The sequence below is a fragment of the Lepidothrix coronata genome, unplaced genomic scaffold (assembly GCF_001604755.1).
Source record: "Lepidothrix coronata isolate B3197 unplaced genomic scaffold, Lepidothrix_coronata-1.0 Scaffold5, whole genome shotgun sequence".
Lineage (NCBI taxonomy): Eukaryota > Metazoa > Chordata > Aves > Passeriformes > Pipridae > Lepidothrix > Lepidothrix coronata.
This window is the reverse complement of record NW_016690185.1, coordinates 10,885,193-10,899,980: the sequence shown is the minus strand read 5'-3', so window position 1 is coordinate 10,899,980 and position 14,788 is coordinate 10,885,193. Positions and strand designations below refer to the sequence as shown.

The 14,788-nt window shown below is 37.4% G+C and overlaps 1 protein-coding gene across 4 annotated transcripts in view; it reads left to right on the top strand.

Annotated features, from left to right (window-relative positions):
- The window catches only part of ARHGAP18 (Rho GTPase activating protein 18), a 95,526-nt gene that overhangs the window by 59,482 nt on the left and 21,256 nt on the right, over positions 1 to 14,788 (top strand). For all 4 annotated transcript variants that reach the window (XM_017829602.1, XM_017829591.1, XM_017829579.1 and 1 more), the window contains exons 3-7: positions 471 to 706; positions 3,481 to 3,553; positions 8,106 to 8,275; positions 10,489 to 10,654; positions 13,365 to 13,456. In XM_017829602.1, the coding sequence (XP_017685091.1) occupies positions 471 to 706; positions 3,481 to 3,553; positions 8,106 to 8,275; positions 10,489 to 10,654; positions 13,365 to 13,456 (737 nt within the window). The remainder of the gene's footprint in view (positions 1 to 470; positions 707 to 3,480; positions 3,554 to 8,105; positions 8,276 to 10,488; positions 10,655 to 13,364; positions 13,457 to 14,788) is intronic.

The window sequence follows — 14,788 nt, the reverse complement described above, 5'->3', positions numbered from 1 at the left end:
CCCTTCGTTAAATTGAGCTAGTGGAGGGCTGTAGGATTAATGTGTCAAGAAAAGTGGGCAGAACCATGTCAGTAAGGGAGCAAAAAAGATTGAATATTGAACTGAAAATCAATGAGGCAGTGATGATCAGAGTCTTTCAGACTTCCCCATACAAATTTATATCTAGGTACATTTTTAAAATGGTATATGATTTAATAGAAATGCTGTAGATTATTATAAAGATTGCCACATAGCAATCTGTATTGGATTAACTATTTTAAAAGCTTTGATATCATATATTAAAGCTTTTGAAGCTCTTCAGAAACAATAGCTTTTTTCCAAGTCATGATAGTATAAGTAATTATTCTTAATTGCGTATCCCCGTAGTAGTTTCCCTGGGATCGTATTAACTCTATCATGTCATTAACATCCAGTGTGCTTGGCAGTACTCAAAAGCCAATTTTTTGCCTTTTTCCCTTTGACTTGCTCAGAGGGAGAACTAGAAGAAGAATGGCTGAAGGAGGCAGGTCTGTCAAATCTGTTTGGAGAGAGCTCTGGTGACTCCCAGGAAAGCATGGTGTTTCTATCCACACTGACCCGAACCCAGAGAGCAGCAGTGGAAAAGCGAGTAGAGACTATCACACAAACACTGAGGAAAAAAAACAAACAGCACCAGATTCCTGATGTCAGAGATATCTTCAGGCTACAAAATGACTCAAAGGGAAAAGTAAGTTCCTGTCTGTTGTTTTGTTTGATTCTGGCAGAGAGAAGAGGAACATGCAGGGGTGGGAGGAGAGGAGAATGACACACAAAAGGGATATTTCCAGAAGATTTTTCACTGATTTCCAAGGGAATTTTTGACTAAATTTACAGGAATGGTGTTCTTCCAGAGTTGACATTGCATTAAGTGATTTTAGTAAGTAAAAAGAAGTATGTATATTGGCCTTGTGTTGCTTAAAGGTGATGAATAAAACAACCAGTCCATAGTCAAGACATTAATCTGAATTAACTAGACATTAATCTGAATTAACTTTCATGTAGATGCAAAACTCATGACAACAATCACCCAAAGAGCTACCAAAAGCCCACTTTTACCTTTGGGTGGTAGTAGCTCTTACTTACTGGTGCTCATTTCCTTTTTTTTTAAATAAAAAAGGAAAAAAAGAGACATCAACCTAACCTCCTCAGTTTTGGCTAGGTCTTTATGCTTATCACCTGAGGGCTTAAACCCTGTACTAACTCCCAGGGCCTTTGTGTGTTGTTAAACTGTGTATGGGAAGTTGCTCTGACAGGTCCTGAAAGGTCCCAGTCTCCTCTCCTGGAATGTTGAACAGAGTTCCTCTCCCGTATGTAGGAAAGGGAAAGGAGGGAAATGGAGACTATGATTAGAATTCCTTTTCTGTGGAGAAGGGTATATGTCCTGTCTGCTCCCACAGAGCACTGAGATCTTCAACCTGATGGATATGCATGGCAAGTTTACCCGACCTCAGCTCTGTCCCTTATTGTCACTGCTGACGGTGCCATTCAGTGCAGTGGTGGTGGAAAGCACGGTGAATTTTGAGGAGATTTAACTTCCTCCTTCCCTCAACAACATCTTCTCCTTCATCAACTCCTTTCAAACTCAATTGCAGTGAAATGTAGTGGGGGGAGTTTGTAAGCTCAAATGTGTGTTCCAGAGGCACAGCTTCGCTTTCATTCTTTTGCCGTGCTTGTGATTACAGAAGGGATATTAACTCCATAAAAGCTTCCCAGGATCTGATTTGTAATTGACTCTACCTAAAAATTGCACGATCTAATAGCAGAGCAATTTAGGTAAAATATCATATAGCTTAAAGCAGTATAATTTCTCTTTCAAGGGTGTTATTTCAGTAAAGCACAATAAATACTCATGTTCCTGTATTTAAGCTACACACTGTAATGTTTGAAAATCCTACGTCACTGTTCAGTAGACTTGTGTGTCTCTTAAACTGCATGTTTTGATATTGAAGACATCAGTGAGAAGAAATGCAAACAGACAAATGATTATAGCCATATAAGAAGCATAACACAGAAGGTTAAAAAATGTCTTAAATTCAGAAATAATGGAAAAAAATCCTTCTAAACCTGTTTCCTTAACAGAAATAAAGTAAAACAAGTGTAGGCCCTCAAACCTGTGCTGCATTCCTTTCTCCAAAGCAAGATAATTACTCAGAAATCGTTGCTTGTGGTTATTCATCTAATCTGTCACAGAAAGTGAAGTAACTTTTACAACCTCCCTAGGTAACTTGTCTCAGTACTTTGTTACTTTTCCATCCTTAGAAAGCTTTTTATGTAACAAAAGAGGACTGAAGCCATCTGCAGCTGTAGGAAGTCATTCCAGTTTAACAATAGCCTCCAAAAATCCTGTAACTTCCCTTCATCTGGAGGAAAGCAGGAGGAAAGGTAAAACAATAGTGTTGATGTTTTGCATCAGCACAACAACTGTGTTGATGTCGCTCCTAAATTTCCTGCCATATTCCCAAAGAGAAACTAGGCTTTTGGTACCTTGACAGCTTCCCAGTCTGCTTCTGCTGCTTTATGAAACAATAATAATTTTTGGGGCAGGAGTGCTATATTTTTCCTTCTCTCACAATCACGAGTTAAAGAAAAAAAAAAAAGAAAAAAAGAAGTGAATATACAGATCATGCTGGCAGAAGAAATCTTTAAAACTTGAATTTTTCTTCTCAGTAAGTATGGAGTTATAAATTGCTTGAGTAAAATACAATTAGAAATCTAGAGTGCTAAACATTCATTGTTAATTTGAGTTGCCAAAAACACGGTAAAAATAATGCAGGGGTAAAAACGTATATGGGTATATGTATACCCGTATATATGGGCATAGATTTTCTGCATGTTCTGAAATATTTTTGCCTATAGTAGGAGTCATCCAGTTCATGGAATCTGACACATCTTGAGACTGGGTAGGTCTGCATTTTAGAAAGGAGAGGATGGTTCAAATCCTTTCCCATTTTGAAGTCTCTTCACAGTGTCCTGGCTTTGCTGTTGAAAATCAAAGCTGAAAGCACAGATAATAATGTCAGGCTGCCCTGCAAAAGGGATGAGATTGCTCTGTAGGGGGGGTGACTAAGATTTTGCAAGAGGAAGGAGTTTGGAGTCAGTCAGTGAAGTCAAAATGTCAAGTCAGTCAAAATGTCTCCTCCGGATTCCCTTTCGATATCCTTTCCAGTGCAAACTATGGCTTCAGGTCAAAGACTGCATTTTCTTATTCTTTGTCGCTCTGGGAAATTAAGTCTTTCACCCACTTAGCCTTCTAGGAAGAGGAGAAATTGACTTAACTACTTCTGTTTTAATTACCTAGATTTCAGATCCCCTTGGACTTTGGCAAAGGGTTTTCTGCTGAAACTCTTCTACATACCCCTGTATTGCAGGAGGGTGTGGTTTAATCCTACACAAGGTCAAAGGAGTTTCTACAAGCATGCATTTGGTTTTTATAGGCATGCATATTTATTGTTTCTTTCTTAGGTCTGTGATGGAGGTGAACCCTCAACTGTGAGAACAAGTGAAAACAAAAATGAAGCACACGATGGAACAAAAGGTAATGCCAAATGACTTTCTTCTTTATTTTTTTTTCCTTTTTGTTTTTGTAGGCATTCAACTACACAAGCTACTACATGAGTCCATATTTCAAATAACTTTCAGCAAAATAAATTCTAATGAGGAACCTGTTCTGAACTGCATTGTTGGGGTGTAAAATTTTAAGCGTGGCTGTAGATAGTGTCCTTTGAGCCATCTGAGAAACCCGGTTTACTACCAGGGATCGTCTATAATTGAGCTATCTGAGAGAGGTCTCCTCTCACAGTTTATGCTTAAATCTTTCCTGATCCTTAATTTCTCTCTTCTGGTCTATCTCTGTTATACTGTACGTAAGCTCATCTGTGCATATGGGACAATAAACCTAAATGGACTATAAACATGAAAAAACAGTGAGAACTGGCTGTATATCTGCAGTTCAAATTAAAAGAAAATTTTGGGATGGAAGAAAAATGGTTGCTTACCTTCTTAAGGAAAATGGAAAGTAAATAACCATTCCCTGTGTGTGGGACTGGATTGTGTTCAATGGTGTGTAGATCACACAAGAAGGGTGCAGTACCCATGAAAGACCCCTTCATCTCACTGCCAGGATAAAGCATCACAGAAGGCCTTAGCTGATTCTGTAGTTTCTGTTTTGAGAGTGTGAATTTTGAAGAAAGACTTTGATAGAGCTTTCTGCTGCTCTTCAGATCCAGTAATGAAAAGGTGGCTGTCCTGCATCATCTTAGGTTTCCTCAAAGTAGAGGTTGCACTATGTCTATTATACCACCATACCTACCACTGTAGAGATCAGGACATTTACTGGCAGCCATTTAAACTTTAAGATTGTTATTCTGCTTTGTTTATATGTTGGGGTTTTCTATTCTTCTGGGGGGCTGGATAGCACATAGGTTTTAGACTGAACCCTATAGCCACTTAGAGCAGGCAGATCAAGTTCCCTACTGCAAGTTAGTTATCTGTAATTAAGCCACCAAATAAAATTCTGCTCCAGATCTAGAATACTGATCAGTAGTATTTTGGAAAAATTTTTAGTTTAGGATTAGACTCGGGAAAACAGCAATGGACAATACAGGATATGCATGGAAGTTGAAGTGGGAGAGATTAATATAAACCAGTCCTGAATAGCACCAATACTGTGTGTTTTCAGAAGCGTGTATTTCCTTCCTTCCTTCTCAGCAAACCTCACTTCAGTCAGAACAGTAAAAAATTGGGAGGACTGCCAGACAGCTGGTTCAGCACAAGGGAAGGAAGATGCCTGGTGCTTGTGTCAATAAACTTCACTGCAGGATTCAGAGCTGGAAAATTACCAAGCAATTATTACAGAGTTTTTATCACATCTGGTTCTTTTTTTCCCAGTGGCCCTGATGAACCCTTCAGAAATGGGAAGTTCTGAAAGGCAAATCCCATATGCTAGCTCTTCTCAGCACAGATTGTGATGCGGATGGCAAATGCAGCCTGCTTACATCCTGATACACTTCTGCATTTGTCAACATGCTGAAATGGGCTCTGCTCCCAGGATTGGAGCAGGAAGGAAAAATCAGTTCAATTTGCAGTCAAACCATGGAAGTTTGGTGGTGTTAAAAGCACTGCACCTGTTTCAGTGCTGTGCTGTGATCTTTCCTCCAGAATGATGAGCAAATTAGTGTTATATAAACAGTGAATGAATTTAAGGCAAAAGCTAAGCAGTGCCTGATATTTCAGAGGTACTAAATATTTATGAAAACCAAATCCAAAGATGTTATTTTAAAATGGAAAACCTCTTTGACAGAGAAGTAGTCCTAGTTTTACCTGAAAAAATGTGAACATCATCTCAGACATTATTAAAAAAGCTTAAATTGAGATATCTTAAAACTGCTCTGGCAAACAATCTTTCTGGCCATAGTCCGAAGGTGATGACTCTGTTCCTAATTTGAGATTTGAGTGCTGCATTCCCAAGTGCTTCTGCCAAACTGAAGATGTTAGTTGTTTGCCCTTAGAGCACATTTGAGCTGTGTTCACTTCTCCTTTCTTACCAAACTGACACATCTTGTTTCTTGACCAAATAGTGCATGCAAACTCATAGAATAATACAAAACCATTACATTTTTATTCTTTTCTGCCTAATCCTGCTCAAACAGAACAGTTTAATGAGCTCCTTAGACTTTTTATTTGTAGCTGCATATCTGAGTTTTTTTGGAAGGATGCTCACTTACTGGCTTTAAGTGCCTTTGTTTCGTATAGGTACGGAGTATGTCTACAGGAAACAAAAAGAAAATTCAGAATCGTGTGTTAAGCTCTTAAAAGACATTATCAATTTAACAATCCATGACACTCACTAAAGGCCTGCAAAGGTAGCAATATGTTCAACAGATACAAAAGAAAAATGACTGTGTTGGTTGAGACCTCTCAAGAAATAAAAAAGAAAGAATAAAACAGATAAAAAGTCAAATAGTCATTATCTTAAATAGAGTAGCAGCAAAAATCAGTTTACTGTGAGACTGCAGTTGTCTTTATGAACACAGGATTAGCTCCAAGGGAAGAATGATAGATAAAAACCTTTGTATAAGGGCAGTTTCAAAGCATAACAGTCTAGAAAATGGATGAAAGAATTGTGTGTACCATGTGTAATATGAGGGTAAATAGCAGTGATGTTTGCTTCCTGATAGGGAAAAAGACTGAAATGTGGTTGTGTTTTTTAATTAAAGGGTTTATTTTTGCTTTTCATTTTACATGATAAGCAAGGAACCTATAGCCAAAGTGATAGTGTCAGTGAAATGATTAAAAAGTTTTTTATTTTCTATTTATAATCATCTATGAACTGGCATTTTAGAGAAATGCTTTGTCGGTCAAAAAAGATTGCTCTACCTTTCCAATTATAAATTAAGATCTATCAGCATAGCTCCATTGGGGTATACTCTAGATTCTCTAGCAAAACTAGGAAATAGCAAAGTTGACACTTGTGATGTTTCCTTGTTTTTTTTCTCAAGAATTCCCATCATTTTATGTGAACTTAAAATAGCTCTGTGAACCAAGGAAAGGGTACGAAACTCATGTAAAATATGGTTTCCACATCCTCATAGACAGTATTTACATTTTATGTATCACATTTACATTTCTCGCATGAAATATTGCATGTAGTTGACAGATTGGCAGAACATCAAAGCTACTTCCTCTTACAGATGCTGCCTAGTTAAGGAATGCACAACAATAGGAGCAAGGCTATACGACCAAGAGGAAACTCCCTACAACAGCAGCATTTCCAGACCTCTAAAATGTGCACAGCATTACCAAGACATCTGCTTTACACAGCACCTTGGTAGGACCAGAGTACTGAAATAGGAGCTACTGCGTTTTTGTTTGTTAACACCAGATCCCTCCTAGGCTGGTAGGAAGTATGTAGGTCAAGTATAGGCCAAATTAGCACGACAAAAGTCTTGGGGGGATGGGGAACTGTTTTCATTCAGTTCAGATGCATTAAACATTTTACCTGGTATATAGGGATACACATAGGGAGGCCAAAATTGGAGTCAGAGATGAATTTGACCTCGGATGTGTTTGCTTACTGAGGACTCATGTATCTCTGTACCAAAAGGAACAGCTCTAGTTTCAGGATCAGCTTAATCTTTAGCCTATGCCCTAGGTAATTTGGGATCTATGGAAAGTGAGCAGAAGCCACTCTGGAAAAAGCAAGTAATGAGTAACACACACAACAGGCAAAATTTGGAAATGTTTCTTAGGCTAAATTGTCTTTGATGCTTTGTATTAAACAGTGTTATTTACAATATAATTTTCTTCTTGCTTCTTTCATGATATATTTTAACTTCAAACTGAAAAGCAATGGTTGATTTACTGTGAAATTGGGCAACTTCTTTTTCTAAAAGCAGAACTGCCTCTCCCTTTTGTTCCTTCTTTATTTTTTTTTTTAACAAAAATGTTCTAAGTTTATCTAGTATTTTCTTTAAGGAACAGAGAAAAAGAAGTAAGGCCATTGTTGTGTACTTAGTCCTTCCCTGTATCATGGAAACACGCCCAAACAGTTTTGAAGAATCTAGACTTCTCGGTCTGAGGTGAGGACAGGAATGATGGAACAAATATATGATCTGTGTAATCCCTGTTATTCCCAGATGTTAATGCTTTGGGTCATAGAGGACACATTCTCTTTTGCTTTTGAAATTTTAAGAGCAGAAATATTTGCTGATTTGGTTGTGGCATGTTACAGTCTTTGAGGCTGGAAAGTGTTTGATGGCAAGAAACGTCTGAAGTCAAAGCTCTTTGGCTCTGCAAGACTCTGGGAGTCTGATGTTTGTTTGAAGTGGATTGCTCTATCTTTTCCTAATGGATAAATAGGAGAAAACCCCATGCCTTGGCAAAATTATTGAAGAAAACCTACAGAAGCTGAACCCTTGTCAGAAGCTAAATTTTCAACTGACATAAAAATTGCAGAAAACAGCAGATTTGCAAACAGAAAGTCCATCCCTTACACAGCATTTACTTCTACTTAAAACTTACTGTTATGCACTGAATGGTGCTCACTGGTGCTGCTGTTGATTTTTAGGATTTTTTTATGGTGTTTTCAGGTCCAAAGTTCAATCTTGGAACAGATGAGCAGAAGAGCATGCTTGAAGTCATGCCATCTTCGGACACTGACATCAACTTGGAGATATCATTTGCTGAACAGGCAGCTAATCTCAAAGACAGCTCAGTAGGCAATATGTGCAAGGGTGGAGGGGGTGACACTCTTCTCCCGGTAGGTGTTTCCTATTTTTTCCTCTTTGTTTTTATTAGAGGTACTGTTTGCCTGAAATTTATCTGATAGTGAATGAAGTAGATTTAGAAGAATTTTGCCATATTCGGCTTTGTGGAGATAGAGCTTCTCAAGATAACTAATTTTTTGGAAATAGTATTCTCAATAACATGGAAATAACTACTTTGATGCCTATTTATATCCTTGTATAACAAAATTCACTCTGTATCTAAGCAATGATGAACTGGTAATATTAAGCTGGAGTAAATGGCTTAGTGGTAGTTGTACACAAACTGTGTCCTTACTTCATTTGTTTTCAGCCCTTTTTCCTGTTATCTGAGGGGAGATCCTTTATCTCTGTAATAAAAAGCTCTGTTGTCAATTAAAAAGGGTTGGTGGATGACTGTGGAAACCTTGTGCAGTTATCCAGTGCAGGTAGGCAAGAGATGAAAATGAAGAGCAGAATGGTCTAGGAAATTGAATGGCAGGAAATTAAGGATTAGTTTGAACTGTTAATAAAAAATGGCTCTTTCTGAATGAATCCATATAAATACAAAAGAAAATCCTCTAAGGGATTTTGTTGTTGATCCTCAGAAATCTCTTTGAGGATCTCTCCCTGCCTAACAGTTCATGAACATGCAGTTCATGAACATGCAGTTATGACCTGTAAACTACTGACTGGTGTGAAAATCCTCTGGTTTGTTTTGTTGTTTGTTTTTTGTTCCCTAACATTGCATGCAAACACCTCTGAGTAAACACAGTTTGTGAAGTAATGTTTCACTGTTCTTCAGACAGTTAATTTAGATAAGGACATGTGCAGTTCTTCAAGTAGTAATTACCCAATGTATACTAGTTTAAACATTATAAACCAGACACTAATGGATACTTACAAATGGATTCTAAAGTGTTTGAGTCATGTTTCTGTAATGCAGCCTATAACAAGGAGATGAAAGCTCTACTCTAACTTCTGTGTATATGTATATATGCATAATACATACATTAGCTCTACTTCTAGCTAGGCTTGTGAAGGATTGGTCAAAAGACATGGCTATAGGATTTCTTAGTGATAAAAAGAGTGGCAAAATTATAGGAAAATGAAAGGAGTTACATATTAAATTCTACAGTTTGTATTTATTGGTTGCAGTTTGTCATTGGCAGCTATTTTTAAACAGACTTGTTTGTGCAAGTCAATGAAAGCTCAAGGTGGGAAACAGCTACATATCTGCCATTTGTAAATTGTGTTTATATTTTGATATCTGCCCTTGTAGTCATGTGCCATAACCACCAATCATCTGTGCTATTGCTGGGTTTGTATAGGATGAGAAAATAATTCTGGAGTATAATATATCTTTCCAAATGGAAGAAAGTCTTGTCAGCCTTCCTGCTCTGAGTCATGTGTACTGCTAATGTCAGGAACAGGCAAGAGTCTTACTTAGAAGCCTGCTGGTGAGAGATGGAGTTAGAAAGCTCAGTGAGCTGGGAAGTCCCTCTTGCTCACCTTTTCAACTAAATTCCTTATACTGATCTCTGACTGCAGCCTCTGAGCATTTAGCACAGTAGAAATGAGCTGTAATTAAGTATCCCCCTTCCCTAAGAAGAGAACCCTTTTATCATTATTATTTATATGGTAGCCAAATATTTTATTTTGTGTGCATAAGTGCAGGGGGATTTCTCTTCCAATTTTGCATGCATAGGATTGTTCATGGACAGACATTTCCACCACTATAAATTGGAAAAAGATGCAGAATTTGGAGGAGTGGGTAGGTGGCACGACAAAGCCAGACTTTCCTTGGGGGTGCCAGGTAAAAGGACAAGAGATAATGGACACGAGTGACTAGCGGAGAAATTTTGTTTTGTAAGGTAAAGAAAGTCCCCATGAGAGCATTTAACAGTGAAACAGGTGCCCACAGGGGTTTTTTGGGAGTTTTCAAAATTCATTTGAACAGCACAACAAACAACCCAATCAGACTTTGAATTTAGCCTTGCTTTGAGCAGGCAGTTGAATTAGATGAACTCCAGAAGTCACCAGGAACCTGAATCTTCCTATCATTTTACGATCATCTGCTTTTCAGCCTATTTGAGGGATTCTCCTGTGATTTAGTCAGTAACAGGAGGCTTCATGATGAAAGGCTGTGCCCTGAAGGAAGCACAGCCTTTGAGCTAAGTAATTTGTCATGACTTGGATTATTCACCCTGCTGCAAATCTCTGCTTTTAGAATTTCAGACTGCCGAAGGACAAAACAGGTACCACAAAGATTGGTGACCTGGCCCCTCAGGATATGAAGAAAGTCTATTCTTTAGCACTGATTGAATTAACTGCTCTCTATGACATACTTGGGACAGAATTCAAGCAACAAAAAGCTGTAAAAGTCAAAACCAAAGGTGAGTTGGTGTTTTGTGTTCTGAACAAAATGCATCTGTTTTAATCCCACAGAACAAATGCAGTTTGTTCAGAAAATCACAGAATTTTTATTTAGTATACGAATGTAATATAGGTCCTGAGCAGCATTTAATTTTACATCTTAACTGAAGGCACACTCTAAACAAGTGTACTGACATAGTCTCTCCAGCTACTGCACCCTTGTTTATTGTCTAAAGTTAAAACTCAAGTCAGTCACTAAGCAGATAGGCTAAGGAGTGAAAAGAGTAAGTATAGTAGCATGCTCTGCAGCAAGAATTGCCTCACAGAAGTTTGTATGTGCTGATTTATTCCCGAAGAGCTCTTTGAGAATGTGCTCTTCATGTGTATTCTTTTCCAGCTTTCCTGAAGGTACATATTGGACTACTTTCACGGTTGAACTTAGTGGTCTTAAATGTCTTTTCCAATCCAAATAATTCTGTCATTCTGTGAATCTACCTGACTTTTGCCCTTAGTGGGAGATGCTGGGAGCCTTTGTCACCTACTTTCTTGTTCTGTCTGGCAAACTTTCCTGTGTCATGTAGGCCTTGCCCAACCAGTATTAGGCTATAATGCAGCTTTTATGCAGAATGGCATCATATTAAGTGGAAGATTTAATCTGTAGCAGAGGATGCAACTCTGCATCAGCAACAGCTGCAACACATCTCGTTTTGCTCTGCAAGTGATTGGAGCATATGCATAATCACAGTGCTTTTCTTGGGAACACAGAAAACATGGAAACTAATTTCAAGATGCTAGAGGTTTTCAGTGCTTTGTTTTGTTTTCATATTTTTGGCTTCTGCTAGATTCTTTACAAGAGCTCAAAATGTGTTACCAGTTAATCACAAGCCTCCTTTGGCCATAACTCTGTTGTCAAGGTTCTGTGAATGTGATAGTGCAATAGCTCACTTTAAATAATTGAAAGGAACAGAGAGCATTGAGATATACAAGGTACAATGGATTCTTCAGAATACACTCTTCACTTTACAATAGTAGAAAATAGCTTTTTAAGTGCAAAAGGCATACACAGAAACATCTACAAGAACTTTATCCCTTAAATGCATTTTCTTCTTGAAGAAGACAGCTTATGGTGCCATTAATAATGAGACAAAACGCTTTCTTCTCATGTATTTTGGGTCTTGATTTTAACTGCTTCTTCATACAGAATTTATTGGTTGAATTTCATTATTATCTGAATGGCAGGAATTCATGTAATGTTGAATTGATTAAAAACTTTTTTAAAAGTTAAAAAAGGTGGGCTAGACTCATGGAAATGTGTAGGAAATAGACAATGATCTGTCACTTTTTCTCCCAAGCAAATCTGCTTTTGCAATATGCTGTCTTCAGTGCCTTATTGCTCTACCTGACCGTCACCTCATCACCCTTGAAGTGTTCTTGGACCAATTGATTCATATAGTGGTGGGTCTATTGGCTGTTCCCCTCAGTGCTGAGTATGTAAAAGATGATGAGAATATAGTTCTTTTGGGGAATGCTGTGCTGTTCCCAGCCCTGCCTTTCTATTGACCTTCTGTAGTTTGTTTTTTACTTTTATTATTGACAAGATCTTCAAGATAATAAAGCTATGGGGTATGGATATTGACTGTATGTATGAGTCTGTTGTATTTTATAGATAGACTTTTTATGCTCACAGAGATACAAGAACTTTTTGATTTGGCATTGAAACCGATCTTTCTTTCATGTATATCACATTTCTTCAAGGGCTGACAATTTTTTTTAGTAATTGCAGCTGTTCTATGTTCAATATTGGCATGGCATCATACCAAGCAGCAGTTTTTAACTACCTGTAGTGTTATATGCGGTTTCAGAAAAATTGCACATACAGCAATTATCAGTACTTCTGACAGAGAAGTTCTATGTCAGCAGACTTTGGGTTAGTTATTACTAGTATAGCTCTCTTTTAATAGTCATTTACTTCTGGGTCATAAATACATGGGAGTCTCATTTACTTGAAGAATAAGGGTGGTTTTGCATCAGGGCTAGATTAACTGGCACTAGATTTCATCTTCTTTTTCTTTATTTTAATTTGCATTGCCTTAGCACTATTGTAAAGGCTATTTTCTAACCAAGAATTAACTGTACTTTTGCTTTTTTGAAAAAAAACCACAAAACCAATGAAACAAACCTTTGGTGAGTTGGTTATCTTGCTCTTCTGCCAGTGTTGTATAAATCAAGAACATGGAAGTTGATACGCTCCTATTTCAAAACTATCATAGAGCGAAGTGCTCAGAGTAACACTGAGTGATAATTATATTTGTCTCATTTTAGTAGCCAAGTTCTGGGTGTTTTACTCTTTCCATTTGCATCTTAACTATAATAACTTGCATTGAGTAATGAAGATCTGCATTGCAGGGTCATCATCACACCCATTCTGCAAACCAGAACCACGCAGATGGTTCATTTATGCAGTTTGTTTCACTGTGCTGCAGAATGTGTGGATGGCAATTTGAAGTCAAAACAGAAGACTCCCGAGAAAGAGATGAATGAATCCTTTTAGCCAGAATTCTTTGTGTAATAACTTGATTGACAAAGACATTAAAACACTTTGAACAAAAGGTCAATAGCTCTGAATGTATTGAATAGACTTATTGCTTAAGAAATACGGGTTTATGCCATTATCACATGTACTGGAACAGATGTGGATAATATCTCCATTTCTTTTGCTTTATTCTTCAGACTCTGGCTTGTTTGGTGTCCCACTGTCAATTTTACTGGAACAGGATCAGAAGAAGGTTCCAGGAACCAAGATCCCACTGATTTTTCAAAAGGTAAATAGGCATGAACAAGTCAACTTGTTACATGCCTGCAGATGAAAAACATAACCTTTTGTCCTGGATTTATTTGCTTCCTGTAGCAGTTTTCAGTATAATACTCTAATCTATGAAAGTTATTGTAACTTTTATTTGCAACTTTACTTACTAATTCAGTAAATGTGATACTTTTCTTTGTATCAGACATATTTTGAGTCAAAGTAATAAATTTAATTTTTTATTACAACTGATCTTCATGATTTAGTCAAGTTTACTAGTAAGCCTGTGAAAACTAAAAATCAGTGTAGGAACCTGCTTCAGCCAAATTCCATTTCATAAAGGTGGTGTAACTTCCATCATCAGTAAGGCTGCCTCCTTCTTTTTTTTTTTTTTTTTTTGTTTCCCAGAGGAAATACTTGAAATTCTGTAGAAATTCTCAGTCCCCCAGGCTGAACCTATATTTCTAGGAAGTGGTTTTCTCCTTTCAGAAATTATTTGGACCACAAGATGGATGTTATGGGAGTGGGAATCATGCTGGATAACTGCCTCTGGTGGTGACAGCAGTCCTTTTCCAGAAGACTTGTTGCCTTAGTACATGGGGGGATGCTTTGGCCCGTATCACCTTGTAGTAATGGGGAAGATAAAGGGAAAGATAATGGAGACCCTGGATTTACTGCCCATGCACAGCAAGTCTCATTTCGTGAGAAGAAAAGAGACCACAGTGTGTGGACCTGTCCTAACACTGACAGAAACTCATCAATGTTTCAGTGTGTTTGTGGATGTACTTGTTATTTTTTGAGAAACAGAAAATTCAAAGTAGTTTTGCATCATTCTCTGAAAACTACTGCCGTGTCATTCATGCCAGAAATTACTTCCTCAGGATCATAAAAATACATTTCTGGAAAAGAGGCTATCTAGAAAATAAGAAATCAAATTGAAAAAAGTGATTGATCACGGTGCTATCCTAGCACTGTCATAAGCATAGTTCTGCAGGAAGAAAATTCTACATAAACATTAATCACTTATAGATGTGATTTGTTTTGCAAGCTGCAGATGTCATTTGGAATATAGTTTTACTTTAAATGAGAATATGAAAATAAAAAAGTTTCCCATTTCTTCTGCCTGTTCTATACAGCACATGCTTTCCAAGAATGGGGGTTTTATATAAAGTGCAAGAAAGAACATTTTTGTGCATTCTGCTTTTTAAATGTACCTTGTTTATCACTAAAATGAAACAAAGCAAGTTAATAGGAGTGCTGCTTAATTAAAAACACACTGCATTTTTATTTAATTGAGGAATTTCAGTTAAAAATAATGACATAATTTAACCTAGGGGGTTTCTGACTGGAA